Consider the following 18,400-nt stretch of genomic DNA (forward strand, 5'->3'; position numbering starts at 1 on the left):
AGAATTTCGTAATAGCTGATTACTGAACAGTAAATCACTTAATCTAAAAGTTAGTGATCAGTTTCCTATAAAGAACATGCTTATAAGAAAAATACTGATACTTACCTTGTGCACCGCTCCTTTGTTACTTTGTAATAACTGATTTCCGAAAAGTATATGGCTGTCTGTCAAGAGTTATTAATTTGATTCTTATAAAGTGGATGCTTATAAGAAAAATAAACATGCTCATATTGTGCAATGTTCCTTGCTTACTTTGTAAAAACTAATTACCGGAAGGTATATGGCTGTTGACCAGGAGTTATTGATTTGATTCTTATAAAGAAGGTGTTTATAGAAAAAATAAATAAGCTGGTACTATGCGCCGTCCCTTGTTTGCTTTGTAAGACTAATTACCGAAAAGTTTATGGATGTCTATGAAGAGTTACTGATTTGAATCCTATAAAGAAGATGCTTATAAGAAAAATAAACATGATCATATTGTGATAAAGAAGGTGCTTATAGGAAAAATAAATTAGTTTCAAATATCTCCTTCTAATTTGACCACCGCATTTTCCCGGAGAAAATGGACTGATTTTGGACCACCGAATTTCCCCGGAGACAAATTACTTATTCTGGACGCCCGAGCCACCGTCAACCAATATTTGGTGTGTGTGTTTCAAATATTTCCTTCTAATTTGACCACCGCATTTTCCCGGAGATTTTATGTGATTTTGGACCACCCAATTTCCCAGGAGATAAACTACTTATTCTGGACGCCCGAACCACCGTCAACCAAGATATGGTGTGTATGTTTCAAATATCTCCTTCTAATTTGACCACTGCATTTTCCCGGAGAAATTGGACTGATTTTGGATCACCGAATTTCCCCGGAGACAAATTACTTATTCTGGACGCCCGAGCCACAGTCAACCAATATTTGGTGTGTGTGTTTCAAATATTTCCTTCTAATTTGACCACCGCATTTTCCCGGAGATTTTATGGGATTTTGGACCACCGAATTTCCCCGGAGACAAATTACTTATTCTGGACGCCCGAGCCACAGTCAACCAATATTTGGTGTGTGTGTTTCAAATATTTCCTTCTAATTTGACCACCGCATTTTCCCGGAGATTTTATGGGATTTTGGACCACCGAATTTCCCCGGAGACAAATTACTTATTCTGGACGCCCGAACCACCGTCAACCAAGATATGGTGTGTATGTTTCAAATATCTCCTTCTAATTTGACCACTGCATTTTCCCGGAGAAATTGGACTGATTTTGGATCACCGAATTTTCCCGGAGACAAATTACTTATTCTGGACGCCCGAGCCATCGTCAACCAATATTTGGTGTGTGTGTTTCAAATATTTCCTTCTAATTTGACCCTTTCTTACCAAATTTTAGTTGACCCTGGCTCGGCCATCGAGAAATGTTGATTTGTCTCTGGGGAAATTCGCTAGTCCAAAATCAGACCAAATCTCCGGGAAAATGCGGTGATAAAATTGAAAGGAGATATTTAAGACATTCTTACCAAATTTTAGTTGACCGTGGCTCGGCCATCGAGAAATATTGATTTGTCTCTGGGGAAATTCGCTAGTCCAAAATCAGACCAAATCTCCGGGAAAATGTGGTGGTAAAATTGAAAGGAGATATTTAAGACTTTCTTACCAAATTTCAGTTGACCGTGGCTCGGCCGTCGAGAATTATTGATTTGTCTGGAGGAATTTGCTAGTCCAAAATAAGACCAGATCTTCGGGAAAATGCGGTGGTAGAATTGAAAGGAGATATCTAAGACATTCTTACCAAATTTTAGTTGACCGTGGCTCGGCCGTCCAGAATTATTGATTTGTCTCTGGGGAAAGTCGCTGGTCCAAAATCAGACCAAATCTCCGGGAAAATGTGGTGGTAAAATTGAAAGGAGATATTTAAGACTTTCTTACCAAATTTCAGTTGACCGTGGCTCGGCCGTCGAGAATTATTGATTTGTCTCTGGAGGAATTTGCTAGTCCAAAATAAGACCAGATCTTCGGGAAAATGCGGTGGTAGAATTGAAAGGAGATATCTAAGACATTCTTACCAAATTTTAGTTGACCGTGGCTCGGCCGTCCAGAATTATTGATTTGTCTCTGGGGAAAGTCGCTGGTCCAAAATCAGACCAAATCTCCGGGAAAATGCGGTGGTAAAATTGAAAGGAGATATCTAAGACATTCTTACCAAAATTTAGTTGACTGTGGCTCAGCCGTCCAGAATAATTGATTTGTCTCTGGGGAAATTCGCTCGTCCAAAATCAGATTAAATCGCCAGGAAATTGCGGTGGTAAAATTGAAAGGAGATATTTAAGACATTTATTCCAACTTTTAGTTGACCGTGGCTCGGCCGTCTAGAATTATCGGTTTGCCTCTGGGGAAATTCGCTAGTCCAAAATCAGACCAAATCTCCGGGAAAATGCGGTGATAAAATTGAAAGGAGATATTTGAGATATTCTTACCAAATTTTAGTTGACCGTGGCTCGGCCATCGAGAAATATTGATTTGTCTCTGGGGAAATTCGCTAGTCCAAAATCAGACCAAATCTCCGAGAAAATGCGGTGGTAAAATTGAAAGGAGATATTTAAGTCTTTCTTACCAAATTTTAGTTGACCGTGGCTCGGCCGTCGAGAATTATTGATTTTTCTCTTTGAAAATTCGCTCGTCCAAAATCAGACCAAATCTTCGGGAAAATGCGGTGATAAAATTGAAAGGAGATATTTAAGACATTCTTACCAAATTTTAGTTGACCCTGGCTCGGCCATCGAGAAATGTTGATTTGTCTCTGGGGAAATTCGCTAGTCCAAAATCAGACCAAATCTCCGGGAAAATGCGGTGGTAAAATTGAAAGGAGATATTTAAGTCTTTCTTACCAAATTTTAGTTGACCCTGGCTCGGCCATCGAGAAATGTTGATTTGTCTCTGGGGAAATTTGCTAGTCCAAAATCAGACCAAATCTCCGGGAAATTGCGGTGATAAAATTGAAAGGAGATATTTAAGACATTGTTACCAAATTTTAGTTGACCGTGGCTCGGCCATCGAGAAATATTGATTTGTCTCTGGGGAAATTCGTTAGTCCAAAATCAGACCAAATCTCCGGGAAAATGTGGTGGTAAAATTGAAAGGAGATATTTAAGACTTTCTTACCAAATTTTAGTTGACCGTGGCTCGGCCGTCGAGAATTATTGATTTTTCTCTTGGGAAATTTGCTAGTCCATAATCAGACCAAATCTTCGGGAAAATGCGGTGGTAAAATTGAAATGAGATATCTAAGACATTCTTACCAAAATTTAGTTGACCGTGGCTCGGCCGTCCAGAATAATTTATTTGTCTCTGGGGAATTTCGCTAGTCCAAAATCAGATCAAATCTCCGGGAAAATGCGGTGGTAAAATTGAAAGGAGCTATTTAAGACATTCTTACCAAATTTCAGTTGACCGTGGCTCGGCCGTCGAGAATTATTGATTTGTCTCTGGGGAAATTCGCTAGTCCAAAATAAGACCAGATCTTCGGGAAAATGCGGTGGTAAAATTGAAAGGAGATATCTAAGACATTCTTACCAAAATTTAGTTGACTGTGGCTCGGCCGTCCAGAATTATTGATTTGTTTCTGGGGAAATTCGCTTGTCCAAAATCATACTAAATCTCTGGTAAAATGCATTGGTAAAAATGGAAGAAAATATTTGAGACATTCTTACCAAATTTTGGTTGACCGTGGCTCGGCTGTCTAGAATTATTGATTTGCCTCTGGGGAAATTCGCTAGTCCAAAATCAGACCAAATCTCCGGGAAAATGCGGTGATAAAATTGAAAGGAGATATTTGAGACATTCTTACCAAATTTTAGTTGACCGTGGCTCGGCCATCGAGAAATATTGATTTGTCTCTGGGGAAATTCGCTAGTCCAAAATCAGACCAAATCTCCGGGAAAATGCGGTGGTAAAATTGAAAGGATATATTTAAGTCTTTCTTGTCAAATTTTAGTTGACCGTGATTCAGCCGTCGAGAATTATTGATTTTTCTCTTTGAAAATTCGCTCGTCCAAAATCAGACCAAATCTTCGGGAAAATGCGGTGATAAAATTGAAAGGAGATATTTAAGACATTCTTACCAAATTTTAGTTGACCCTGGCTCGGCCATCGAGAAATGTTGATTTGTCTCTGGGGAAATTCGCTAGTCCAAAATCAGACCAAATCTCCGGGAAAATGCGGTGGTAAAATTGAAAGGAGATATTTAAGTCTTTCTTACCAAATTTTAGTTGACCCTGGCTCGGCCATCGAGAAATGTTGATTTGTCTCTGGGGAAATTCGCTAGTCCAAAATCAGACCAAATCTCCGGGAAAATGCGGTGATAAAATTGAAAGGAGATATTTAAGACATTCTTACCAAATTTTAGTTGACCGTGGCTCGGCCATCGAGAAATATTGATTTGTCTCTGGGGAAATTCGCTAGTCCAAAATCAGACCAAATCTCCGGGAAAATGTGGTGGTAAAATTGAAAGGAGATATTTAAGACATTCTTACCAAATTTTAGTTGACCGTGGCTCGGCCGTCGAGAATTATTGATTTTTCTCTTGGGAAATTTGCTAGTCCATAATCAGACCAAATCTTCGGGAAAATGCGGTGATAAAATTGAAAGGAGATATTTAAGACATTCTTACCAAATTTTAGTTGACCGTGGCTCGGCCATCGAGAAATATTGATTTGTCTCTGGGGAAATTCGCTAGTCCAAAATCAGACCAAGTCTCCGGGAAAATGTGGTGGTAAAATTGAAAGGAGATATTTAAGACTTTCTTACCAAAATTTAGTTGACCGTGGCTCGGCCGTCCAGAATAATTTATTTGTCTCTGGGGGAATTTGCTAATCCAAAATAAGACCAGATCTTCGGGAAAATGCGGTGGTAGAATTGAAAGGAGATATCTAAGACATTCTTACCAAATTTTAGTTGACCGTGGCTCGGCCGTCTAGAATTATTGATTTGTCTCTGGGGAAATTCGCTAATCCAAAATCAGACCAAATCTCCGGGAAAATGCGGTGGTAAAATTGAAAGGAGATATCTAAGACATTCTTACCAAATTTTAGTTGACCGTGGCTCGGCCGTGGAGAATTATTGATTTGTCTCTTGGGAAATTCGCTAGTCCAAAATCAGACGAAATCTCCGGGAAAATGCGGTGGTAAAATTGAAAGGAGATATCTAAGACATTCTTACCAAAATTTAGTTGACTGTGGCCCAGCCGTCCAGAATAATTGATTTGTCTCTGGGGAAATTCGCTCGTCCAAAATCAGATTAAATCGCCAGGAAAATGCGGTGGTAAAATTGAAAGGAGATATTTAAGACATTTATACCAACTTTTAGTTGACCGTGGCTCGGCCGTCTAGAATTATTGATTTGCCTCTGGGGAAATTCGCTAGTCCAAAATCAGACCAAATCTCCAGGAAAATGCGGTGATAAAATTGAAAGGAGATATTTAAGACATTCTTACCAAATTTTAGTTGACCGTGGCTCGGCCATCGAGAAATATTGATTTGTCTCTGGGGAAATTCGCTAGTCCAAAATCAGACCAAATGTCCGGGAAAATGTGGTGGTAAAATTGAAAGGAGATATTTAAGACTTTCTTACCAAATTTTAGTTGACCGTGGCTCGGCCGTCGAGAATTATTGATTTTTCTCTTGGGAAATTTGCTAGTCCATAATCAGACCAAATCTTCGGGAAAATGCGGTGGTAAAATTGAAAGGAGATATCTAAGACATTCTTACCAAAATTTAGTTGACCGTGGCTCGGCCGTCCAGAATAATTTATTTGTCTCTGGGGAATTTCGCTAGTCCAAAATCAGATCAAATCTCTGGGAAAATGCGGTGGTAAAATTGAAAGGAGCTATTTAAGACATTCTTACCAGATTTCAGTTGACCGTGGCTCGGCCGTCGAGAATTATTGATTTGTCTCTGGGGAAATTCGCTAGTCCAAAATAAGACCAGATCTTCGGGAAAATGCGGTGATAAAATTGAAAGGAGATATCTAAGACATTCTTACCAAAATTTAGTTGACCGTGGCTCGGCCGTCCAGAATAATTGGTTTGTCTCTGGGAAAATTCGTTGGTCAAAAATCAGACCAAATTTCTGGGAAAATGTGGTGGTAAAATTGAAAGGAGATATTGGAGAAACAAACCATATTTGATTTATTTAAACCGTTGCTCAGGTGTCTAGAATAATTATAAGAGTTTTTTAACACAATTAAGTTCAAATTATAGTGCTCTAACAACAACAAAAAAAGAAGATAAAACACTATAAAATCAGTAATCCTTGTCAGTGTGCATAGGATAATACTGATAGAAATTTCTAAAGTAAGATATTGTCTTCGTACTCGGTTTGGATGCGCGTCCTTTAAGTCTTCTTTCTCCAATGAATGTTCTTTATATTTTCATTATGAAAATCCATTAAATATAGGGTGAGAAATAAAAAGCGTTGGCGGTTCATATGTTTTGTCATGCGAGAATATCTTGAAAACCAACTGAACAATTGTTCACATGCTTCTGTATTAACCTGAAAAATTATTAAGCAGCAAAATATTATGAATAGAAAGTAGTTTTAATAAAATCCGCTGGGAGTTAATCACTTTGGCAATAATTTCAAAACAAGCCAAGTGATGCTTCCTGACGTAATTTATGAAAAAGGTCTAATAGTTTGATTACTGAAAGAATACAATCATTGGCACATTCTCGAGTTTTTCGCTATATGCTTCTCCTTTTCAAACAATTCTAGAATAAATAATAATGATCCATCCTAGAGGGGGTGTTCATTTGAGGGAACGTTTGTTGAAAATTTTTCTCTTAAGAAGGGATGTTTATTCGAGGGGAACATTTAAAAGAAGGGGGCGTCTATTCGAATTAATAGGGTATCTATTTAACAAAATGATAAAAATACCGAAAAATGTTTACATTTTTGAGCAGACTGGATTTATCAGGATTGCAATTTCTTCTGCACCATGGATCTTTATGGTTTTTATAGTGGAATCTGTCGATGTAAAATTCCATAGATGAAATCCTTTTGCTTGTTAAGGTTAAATCCTTTCTGATCGGATTCTCAGAATATCTTCTCAAATGACAAGCATCATCGTAGCAAATAAGCTCTGAAATAAAAGAAAATCTTTCAATTCATGATATCCATCCTTGTCTTCCAAGATTTTGAGGATTTTTCTAAGATTCATTTATAAACAAAATGGCTGTTGGCTGAAAGTTTAAATACATGTGAGTATGCAAGTTAGGTTTTCTGTAACAATGGAAATACAGTGCTTTACTCTCCACATATTCATGCGATGTTTTTTCAGTGTATATATTAAATGCAATGCTTATACTGTGCTATTCATTTTCCAACGAATAGAAATGGTAAAATTAATACCAATTTCGCTGAATTCTTCCATCGTTAACATGTCGTGTAGGTGGCCGTAAACTTGACTTTTAGATTCGCTATTAAATAGTTCTCGAATATTCAGAACAATTCCACAAGGCGTAGTAAAGACCAAAACTCCTATGGACAAAAAGTACAACATATAACAAAAAGGGCATAAAAATGTTGTTGTTTCCTGATGCAAAATGTATTTTCAAGGGGAAGATACTTTTCTCAAAACAAAACTCTTGGGTAAATTTGTGCTTATGAAAAATACTTCATCTCAAAATATAAACGTTTAGGCTCGTTAAGACAAAGAAAGTCAGAAATTAACCAATTGCTTTAAGCTATTTTCACATGTACGTAAATTTTTACTTAAGACCTTGAAGGGTGGGGAATTTCCCTAAGTTTACGTAGTGTTTTGTGGCCTTATGTAGAGTTTGCTTACGTTCAAAAAGTTTTGAGCGGAAGGAAAGGTCACGTAGGGGAAATTCCCAAAAGACAGCCTTACGTGCATGTTAAAAAAGATTTAATGTTAACCCAAAGTATTAAAGCTGCATCAAGTCTCCAGAGGAGAGTTGTGTCAGAATGACTTCTGACATGCAGCTCTCTTCTGGAGACTTGATGCAGCTTTAATGCTTTGGGTTGACATAAAATCTTCTTTTCTTTTCACATGAAATCCAAGAAATGTGATTTATTTGAAGTTGAGGGAAAGTACAAGTATTTACCTGCTGTTTTTCGATTTTTTGATTTATGTTTTGATTTTTCTGTGGAACATTTCAACTTTCTTGTCTCGCCATCTTCTGTAATGTATTCAGATGTTTCTGCCTCTACAGCAAAACCAGCAAATCTATAATGGTATTATTGGAGTTATTCAAAAAACAAGTTTTGCTGATGTCAGCATTTTTTGTTGGGGCTGACATGTATTTTACAGACCGGTCTTCAAAGTACCAAATATTCATGTGACAAAATTGTTCAATAACTAATCTTTTTTTTTGGCAAAATACCCATCAGAAACGAATTTCAATCAAATCATAGTCTATGATCAATTCGAATGAGTCAAATTACAATTTTAACTCTGGCCTGTAAAATACCAATCAGACAGGTGGCCAAACCAAAAATAATGGAAATTATATTCAATTATCTATCACCACTGGTCGAGTTTATAGTGCTTCTCAATCTTGAGATTTGTAAGGGGGACCTTGAGCCTCCCACAATTGTAACTAGACTCTCCAATAATCAACAGCACCCCATGTTGTTATAACCAAATAGCACCATTAAAAGGATATTTCTAATTGCTTCAATTTGTATCAATAACCCACAGACTAACCCAGTTTCACAAGCATTCAATTCTTCCTGAGTATTGGTCAAATTCTTTTGAAACTTGATAATCTGTCTTGGTTGTCCAAGTGAATTTTCTTCTTGTATAACGACTTTATTATTTGCACTCAGAAGATTTTTTGAAAGTTTTTCATCTCTAACCCACGTTGTTTTTCCTGTGTGCCAAAGAATCTACAAAGTCAAAGGTTATATATGATTACAACTAGCCAATAAAGTATACTAAAGCTAATCTGAAGTAAAAAATCTAGAAAAAAATGATAAAATAGCTATTAACCCGAGAGGGGTACTAGGGCAAAATGGGTTACGGGGATGCGCCGCTGGTCAGGGTACCTTTTTTAACCTCCACGAGTCCCAGGTAGGGTTGCAAAAAGACCAAAATAGAAGAATCAGTCCCTCGTAGGGTACCTTTTTTGGAAAAATTTTGGGAAAAGTAGAAAATGTGAGAACATTTTGGAGTTTCAGTAACATTCAGAATAATAACGTTCATTATAACAGAAAGAACGCTCAAAAAGGAAAGTATTGTCTCTATATAGAAGTTATAGGAGAATTTTGAAAAAAAATTGCATTCGGCTGTGCGTTTTAAACGTGTGGCCGCGCATTTAAGATTCTTCAAGATGCGCGGCGACACGTTTAATACACGCGGCCGCACTTTTAAGATTATTCAAGATACGCGGCCGGACGTTTAAGACAAGCGGTCGCACGTTTGTGATTATGCGGCCGGACGCTTAAAGCACGCGGCCTAGCGTTTGTGATTTTTCCAAACGTGCGGCCGGACGTTTAGAAACGCAGCCGGACGTTTAAAACAGAACACAAACACACTCGTCTAAATCAGTCATGGTAATTTACCTTATACAGTTTAGAATTTCTTGTTTCTTTTTTATCCAAAATCTTAATCACTCCTTGAAATCCATCAGAATCACTTTTTTCATTTTTATCATCGTTTTCATCTGTATCATCGTTTTCATTTTTATCATCGTTTTCATTTGTATCAACGTTTTCATCAACGGTACCTTGACTTAGATTCATTTCGACTTCAGTTCGATCAACTTCCATCTCTTCTTCAATTGAATCATCATGAACTAACGCTGTCGTTTCTTTGTGCTCTTCACAGACACGCAAACCCTTACTTGGTGTATTCATGCAACCTAAAAAAATAAACAAAAGACAATTAATGCCGATGCTAATTTCTTTCTTATAGGTTTTTTACAATTCTTTGCCACGGAAAGTCATGTGACATCCTTTTTCAACCAATGAGATTTAATAATTTCGAGGGTAAAACAAACACTATGGTTTAACTCACTAAAAGATTATGTTTACTGAAAACACATAGTAAGTGTTCTGTTGTACCCCAGTTCTGACATCATGCCGTGGCGAAGAATAGTGTGTCGAGCAATTAAGTACAAGCTTGAAGGGCTAAGAGTGAATCTTCTCTCTTTCCCGGAAAAGACAAAGCAGCAGGTTTTAACTAATTTTAGCGATTGAAGAATGAATGATTGACAAGCGTTCCTTTAACTTTTAATGAACTTTCTTTTGAAATCTAGCGATAATCAGGGGATAAGCACCATCTTAAGGGCTCTGGTCATAGTGAAAAATCAATTTTAGGATTTGAAGATAAAATCTTATGTTTTCGCTTCTTTGACATGTTTTAGAACAAACTGCTTTTGAAAAAATGAATTTAAGTAATTACATTATGAGTAATTAAGGAATAAGTGTGGCATGGACCTTAATAAAACGTCATAACGACGCTATTACGACGTTAATGACAAATAAATTCTTTATTTACATTTTTTCGGAAAAAGTTTCTATTTGGCTACATCCCAAGTTATAGCTTTTTTTGTATGGACATTTAGTGGAGAAAATTGCCAAAAATGAGTTTTTTTTGGAGATTTTAAAGGAAAGATACTTCCACAAAAATTTTCCGAAATTATATTTTTAGATACTAAATAGATACATCACCTGAACCAAAAATAAATAAAATAAATAAAAAGCCCAAAATGTTTGATTTTTACCGCGATTAGGGCTTTGAAAGGTGAAATACTCTTCTTCGAAAAAACTATTTGTTTCTTCTTCATTTAATTTTTTCATTTCAATTTTTCGATTTTTAAATTCTAAAAAGGTAGGTTTAACAGAATATATAAAAAAATTTATACATTAATCTTTTTAAAATGCAGAAATTGCCATTTAAGTTGGTGTAAAATCGAAAAATTGGGCATGTGCAGAACCCTTAAATCCGTCACTTGTTATAAAGCCACGTGGGCCGCAACTTTAATTATGCAGATTCCATTCTAGCCTCTATCTATTTACTCTAGGGGCTGAGTTAGGTCTCGTATGCGCATCGGCGTATAGTCATTTTTTCTTTTGATCATGAAAGTATAGTCCTTGGATCAGGCACAAATTTCCATAATGGCGGATTTTAGATTTTCAACCCTTACTTGAAATTTTCGGAGGGTCTTGCCTACCGTTCAAATAATAAAATTCAGGAAAAGTTTTTTTTCTACATGAATTTCGAAATCCATAATGCCGGATTCAAAATTTTTTTTCGTCACATGGGCTCTTAGGCTCTGCTAGCCTAAGAAAAATATTTTTTGAGCTTAAAACCCTGCATATTATATACCAATCGATCAGAAATTTTATGCTGATTAAGAAAAAGGTCAGAACCATGGTCTGAAAAAATTTCGTTATCAAGAGATAATAGTACTTCGTGTACTTACGTTTTCTATGTTTTGAAAACGAAAGTACTTCATAGCTCGAGATCTTAATCAGCATAAAATGTCTGATCGATTGGTATATAGTATGCAGGGTTTTAAGCTCAAAAAAATATTTTTCAAGCAAGAGGGCTAAAAAGGATTGAAAATCTAAAATCCGCCATTATGGAAATTTGTGCCTGATCCAAATAACGCCACACACGTTTTCTGACTCTTCAAGGACTATACTTTCATGATCAAAAGAAAAAATGACTATACGCCGATGTGCATACGAGAACTAAAGCAGCCCCTAGAGTATTTGTTTGTACCCTATTGTTAAAATAATTTGTCGATGAAAAAAATCGCGGGCATATAATTTCGTAAATGATTTTTATCAAAGCCCTTCTGAAATTGATCATCTTCAATAATTCTTCGGTAAAATTTTTGTCACTTTTCACCGATGATTATTCTACCGATAAGGTAGATACTGAAATTGAATCAATGAAAATCGAATAAGACAATAATAAGTAAAATTATAAAATAACATGGGCCGTATTAAGACCAGAAAGTTTAGAGCAAAACTAAGTTGATATATGGAAATTCAATACCAATTATTTGTATTCATTGATTAAATGTCCCAAGAAATCACTCGGTAAATATCGATTTATGCTCGTTATAGTCTAAACTGCCAAACCTCCTCCACCTTTCAAACAAGTTTGATATTTTTTGATTGAATGAATATTTTTGAAAAGTTTTTCCACAGTTATGATTATCTAAGATTGAAAAATCACTCCTGTGAAAATGGTAATCATACCACATTTCTGCAAGAAGTTGAATTTTTTCTTCTTCATTTTTTATTTTCATTTTTCTTTTTTTCCGATTTTTTTTTTGTTTCATCATATTTCACTCACAAATATCTTTTCAACGAGCACAAAATCGTAACTTGATTCGAATTCTATCAAAAGTTACTGCGATTTTTGTCTCAGCTGCAAATTATTTTGAGACAGACTTAAATGTATTTTCCTTTTGTTACTAACAAAGACCCACCCTTCGTGCAACTTGGGGGAGTCTCGAGGCCACCCAATTAAAATCTCAAGATTTAAAATACAATACAGAGCATGATAACGAATAAAAATCAAAACGGATCTCACCAGTGATGAGCTGGCCTGGTATTGTTTTGAAACCCATTCTTGTAACTTCTTTAACAGAGCAAACTTGACGACACGCTTTCATATTACCATCAAGAATGAGTACTTTAGAACAGCCCGGCATCCCACAAGAATGAGCTAAAAAGTAAAGAAATAGTTCAAAATGATTAGTGAGCTTGATAAATAAAGATTAACCATCTTTTTTAAAAATTGAATTCTTGAATCGTAATATGGTGAGTACGTACGTAAGAACCTAAAATGAGACCCCCTCACCCCATGTACATGTATTATGGGGCTGACCCCACAGCTAGCCAATTAAGGGCTCTAACCATAGTGAATGGTCAAGAACTTTTCGTCGTTTCCGAACGGGAAGTATAATTTTGTAAACAAAGCAGATTTTTGTTTCCCGATCGGGAAAAAGTTTCCAAATAGTAAAGTTTTTAATTGGGAACGGGGAAAGTAGAATTAAGAAGCGATTACCCGGGGGATTTCTTAACTACCCGGTGAAAGGTATTTATTCACCCTATTTTACAATAGGCATCAGTTATTTACCTTCCACGACAATTTCCGGAGTGCGCAGAGGACACATTCCCGATCGGGAAACTAATTTCCTGATTCGGAAACTCTATCCATTTCGGGAAGTTTTTCACCTTCCCGTTCGGGAAATAATTCCCGTTAAGGCCTCGGTTAAGGTATGTGTTCACCTTTTTTGACACATTCTCCTTAATTGATCATATCTTTAGAACAACAAATTTTTATATATCAAAAGTACAAACCGTACATCCTGTGCCCAAGTTCAGGAGTTGCCATAAAGCCATTATGGTAATAACCGGGAGGGCACATTGCTATACATTGTATATCAAAAGTATATATTTTCTGAAAGCCAATAATATTCCGTTTCTAATGGTAAAAGTTTCAGCTGAATTTAAAAAACTGGGCAGGATATAATTAAAATCTTAAGAATTTTAACCTTACCTACTTCAAAGAAGTTAAAGTCACCCATAGCTTTTGAATTTTGAAAAAATAATTTCGATACTATGTTCCCAATAGATTGAACTAAAAAAGTGTCTTGGGATTTTTTTTGGAATTGACTTTAACTCTTTTAAATCCTAAATTCTGTAAAAATATCGATAAAAAAGTAAATTTACATGTGATTTTTTCAGTTATCTGTAAATTGAGGAAAAACAACTCGGTTAGAAGTAAAATCCTAAGATACTTTTTAAGTTTGATTCTTTGGGAATCTCATAAAAAAAGAATGAAGTCGATATCTAAATGTTATGGGTGACTTTAACTTCGTTAAAAGTAGTATGGTGTGGTAAAATTTCGTTTTTTTCTACATCAATTTGAAATTTTTAACGAGATGATTGCTGTTAATTTGAGTAATCAGTGAAATGTATCAAAAATATTACTATTCAATACAGGTGAGAATAAACATCAGCTGAATTCTCTCTTTTGTCTTTGTTGTTTCCGAAAGATACAATTATTTGAGTAAATAATCCATCATAAGACGAACTTTGTTTTGAAATTTAAATGGTTATAACTCTGGATCAAAAAAAGATTTTTTAACATCGCGATTTTACCAAAATGAAATCCAGTAACTTTTCTTCCACTTTGACTGAAAAAAGAATTTTTGACAAAAAATCGGAAAAAAGGTGTACACATACCTTGAGGCAATAGTTGCCATTTCTATGTAGTGGTTCCGACTGTCTAGTGTTTTTTAGTAAGTACATTTTTCTAATTCTGGCCTTGTCTGGCAATATATTTTACTTTCAATCCGGCGTTTGTGTAGTCTGGAGATCGATACTCTCTATTCAAACTTATACACCACACAAGAAAAAATCACATTAGAAGCTACTCATTGAAAGTACTACTGTTATTTCTATATTATATTTGATATTTGTTTTAAAAAAAGAAATTTCTTCCTGCACTTACTACTCCATTTCTGAAGAAAAGCGTCGTAGAAGCTCTCGTTGATGGAATCTACAAGATTATTCCTATCAGTAACATCACTGTTGACTTCGATTTTGTATTTTCTTGAAATTTTCGCAACCAAATACAATAAAAAGCCATCTGTAAAGCGACGTCGATCAAGGTAAAGACGCTCGTTGTTAATAGTCGTTTTCTTCCTATGGACATAAAAGAAACAAGCAACATGCTGAATGGACTTACCTGATGATGAGAATCAGATAAAAATAGGACAAATAGCAAGAGAGTAAAAAAGTGTAGTGACCAGCTTGAATAGATTACCGTGAGTACACGCTTTTTTTTTTAAGAATACACATTATAAGAATGTCCATGATGAAAATGGCCAAAAAACTAAGAACAATGCTAAGAGTATCACCATCATGGAATTTTGCTACTAAAGCTAAGAAAGCATGGATATCCAGGCTAAAGTTAAGAATGCCATTTTAAGAGCATTTTCAATTATAAATTATCAATCATCCCCAAGTTAGGCTCACTCCTTTTACAAAAGTGCCATGAGTGCTTGAGACGTATGTACTAAATATTAAATCTAGTATGAATTAGGATTCTAACCTAAGAATCCCAGCTGGCACACAACGTTGTTTCAAAGTTTATTTAACGTTCACAACGTCCATATAAACGTTAGATAAACGTTGAAACAACGTTGTGTGCCAGCTGGGTGTGCTGTAAGAATATTTCAGGATGATTCTCCCAAAAAAGTTAAGAATATCCATGATGAAATGGATTTACACCATTCATATAAAAAAAGCGTGTATCACAGCTCAAATCCGGGGCTCAAATTAATATCGACCTGTGAAGTATTGTTAAAGTCGTATGACTTGTAGTCGTAGATACTGGGGTAAATAAATATTTTAGCGTGATTTCCCTGTTGACGATAAAAGGTGATTTCCCCCCAAAGTTAAAAAAAACCAACGTTAGGCACTTTTGGCACAAATTTGCCCAAAAATTATTTTTTCGAAAATCGGGCTCCGTCACTTTTTGGGATCACCATTTTGCATCATTGTGCAAAAATACAGGAAAAACTAATGAGCCAATCTCGAGAAAAGCTGGTAGCAGACGAACGAACGGACGGACGAACGAATATCAGTTAATTTGAAGGACCTCCGTGGTAGGTCCAAAAATTTAAATAAAAAAGGGCCAAAGTACAACCTCGTGCCATTATTTTAATGCATCAATGAAATTTCAGATGTCTATCAAAAAGACAAACAGATTATTTGTTCTGAAATACACGCTTTTTTATAAGAACCAATATTCAGACTGGGGTTAAATTTTCAGGCTTTATGTTCTTACAATGTTCTTATTATATTAAGTTTCTTTTTATAAACTAAAAATAAGCTTGCGGCCTGATGTCCCATCCGCACATATCCTTCATCTGCCAACCCTAGTACCCCCCCCCCTCGGGCCTTAGCCGACTAAAAAACTGTAAAAAATAATTTTGATAGAAATTTGTTATGTTTGATGATATTCAAAATAATTTTCTTACTCTTTATTGTTTGTTTCACTGGGCTCCGTCATATATCCATGCTTGCAGTTGTAAATTGCTACTTTGGAGCGAAAGGGCATACAACCAATGGTAATCTCCCACTCATATGTTTCCAAAAGTGACGTTTCGAATGCCGTGTCTTCAGTGGATAGTAAAAACTTAGTCTCATCGTCAATCTTAAGGAAGCGATTTCCATCGAATGAATAAAATGTAGTGAAGTCTGTTATTGAGCATTTCCTACATCTACCTGAATATCTATAAGCCAGTGAAGTACCATTTTCACAGTATAGGGTTACAGGTTTCGCCTTCTTTTCCATTATGTAATTTACTCCTCCACATTTGAAACAATATTTATTAGGAACTATTAATTGATTGAACTCAAGAGTTTTCAAATTTTGCGCTAAATTCTTTGCTTCTGCAATAAATTGATAAAGTCCGACTTTACCGCAATCTTCACCAAATATTTGTTGAAAACATTTTTTAGCAAATACTTCTGATTCGAATGTTCTTTCGCCATACACACGGTAACACTGAAAGAAATTCCAGAGTGTTGTTGAACTTTCTTTTATACTTTTCATCTAAATATAAATTATAGACTTATTAAAAAGAATACTTTAAGAGGGTTGTCGTGCTACCAATACTACTGTATGTATGTGTGATAAGAAGATAATTCTTTCCCAACCCTTCTATTAGAGAAATTAATTTTCGTTATGGATATTAGTTCAGAAGCCCGTTGGTATGTGTGAGTCGTAAGATTACCTGATTACATCAAACTAGGAAAAACCGCTTTTCAAAATTCCTAGTTTTCGAATGATCGGCTGCGAAAGGGTTAATTCTAAGGCGACTTTTTGTACTTAAAACCAAAATTTGGAAAACTTCTGAACCAAAAAAGAAGAAGATTTGAATGAAGACTGTGTGCACCTCATAGTTTGAAACTTTGCAATATAGGAAGTCAAGAAATGGTTAATGACTATTTCTAAGAGAAAAATTTCTGAAATTGTTTTTCATTGCTGGGTTCTGACAGGGTTGAAAGTTGTTAATTATGGCTATGTTCACAATTTTTTATGTCTTAAGCTCTGATACCCATCAATTACCTCCACTATAAAACTTAAAAGAAAGATGAAATTTAATGCACATGCATCGAGAAATCTCAATTGTCAATTTTACGCTCCTAAAATTAAAATAGTTGAAATTAAAAAACACAATGAAACTTTCTTCAAGCACCATTTGATATCTTGGAGGGATTTATGTACAATCTTATGCATAAAAAATTCGAGCTTCTACGGTTCATATATGCCATTATTATTACCTGCTAGCAATAACAGGTAATAGAAATAGTCAATATGATATATTCAACCTATTCAACATATGCTCTCCGAAAATCGAGGAAAAAAATATTCCGCATTTCGGAAATTAAAATCCCGTACACCCTATCCGCTCCATGGAGAACACAATCTATAATCTTTATACATAAGTTTTGAAACCCACTTTTATAACAACAGAAGAATTCATTTATATTTTTATTGTTAACCGGTTACTTTTTCGAAGCGGGCTACACGGCTTTTTGCGTAACGTGATCGGTTCTTTTCGCATGTCGACGGGCCTACACTGTAGAGTTGCCCGTCGTTAGGTAAATTCATTGTGACGTCACTTTTTTCAAAAGAAAATGAACACTGCGTTGACATCATTCGTCCTATTTTTTCATTTTTCACGTCAGAAATCAAAACTATTTTTGATCTCCTTTCACTTGTATTTTCGCTATTTTTCGCTATTATTCTGGATAAAGCGCGAATAATCAATCGAAGCTTTTAAAAGGAAACGGTTAACAAATACAATAATGACCGTTTTTTTTCGGGCTGTACTGTGAAATATTACCCTTGGTCAACCTTGTAAGTTCGGTCGTTACTTAACCTCGGGCAATATTTCTCCACTAACCGGTCATTACTGTATTAATAACACCAGACGACATCTGGCACTTATAAAAATACACGTTTTTCATAAGAAAATCCAACATTTTTGAAGCCTTCGGATGTTCTTAACTTGTTGAGTTTTAAGCCTAGAAGTTTTCTTATAATGTTCTTATTTTTATCATTTTTTGAGTGTTTTTGTCCATTTTCCTAAGAAATTAGTTGTTTTGGAGTCAAAAAGGCCTTAAAATGTTCTTAACTTGTTGTTGTTATTGTGGCCATCAAAGGTTTATGTTCTTATCTATATGTTATAAAAAAAACGTGTATCAAATATCTCTCCAAAAACAAAGATAATAACAGAAGCCTAAATTTAAATTTGAATTTAGGTTGACCTAACTAATCCAAATTTAGCTTACTGTTGGTTTTACTATTTCTGTTTCTTAGAGAGATATTTGACTTCGGCTCTAAGA

General features: G+C 35.5%; 1 protein-coding gene across 1 annotated transcript; it reads right to left on the minus strand.

The window, feature by feature from the left end:
• Positions 1–6,193: 6,193 nt before the first annotated feature.
• LOC136799640 (uncharacterized) lies at positions 6,194–16,528 on the minus strand. Its single transcript, XM_067056360.1, has 8 exons — positions 16,024–16,528; positions 14,490–14,683; positions 12,561–12,695; positions 9,572–9,870; positions 8,715–8,896; positions 8,113–8,234; positions 6,937–7,127; positions 6,194–6,541 (listed from the first exon to the last, which is right to left on the minus strand). The coding sequence occupies exons 1-8, from the start codon at positions 16,338–16,340 to the stop codon at positions 6,383–6,385; spliced, it is 1,599 nt and encodes a 532-aa protein (XP_066912461.1). The 5' UTR covers positions 16,341–16,528; the 3' UTR covers positions 6,194–6,382.
• Positions 16,529–18,400: the final 1,872 nt, after the last annotated feature.

This window comes from Clytia hemisphaerica, unplaced genomic scaffold, assembly GCF_902728285.1.
Source record: "Clytia hemisphaerica strain Z4C2 unplaced genomic scaffold, Clytia hemisphaerica genome assembly, whole genome shotgun sequence".
Taxonomy (NCBI): domain Eukaryota; kingdom Metazoa; phylum Cnidaria; class Hydrozoa; order Leptothecata; family Clytiidae; genus Clytia; species Clytia hemisphaerica.

What these genes read in the sequence shown, in the direction of transcription:
- LOC136799640 (XM_067056360.1), bottom strand. Translation starts at nt 16,340, where the DNA reads ATGGAAAAGAAGGCGAAACCTGTAACCCTATACTGTGAAAATGGTACT. An exon ending in GAAATTCTAAACTGTATAAG is followed by an intron (nt 8,897 to 9,571) that starts GTAAATTACCAT and finishes TTGACTTTGTAG; the next exon opens with ATTCTTTGGCACACAGGAAA. An exon ending in TTGAATGCTTGTGAAACTGG is followed by an intron (nt 8,235 to 8,714) that starts GTTAGTCTGTGG and finishes ATACCATTATAG; the next exon opens with ATTTGCTGGTTTTGCTGTAG.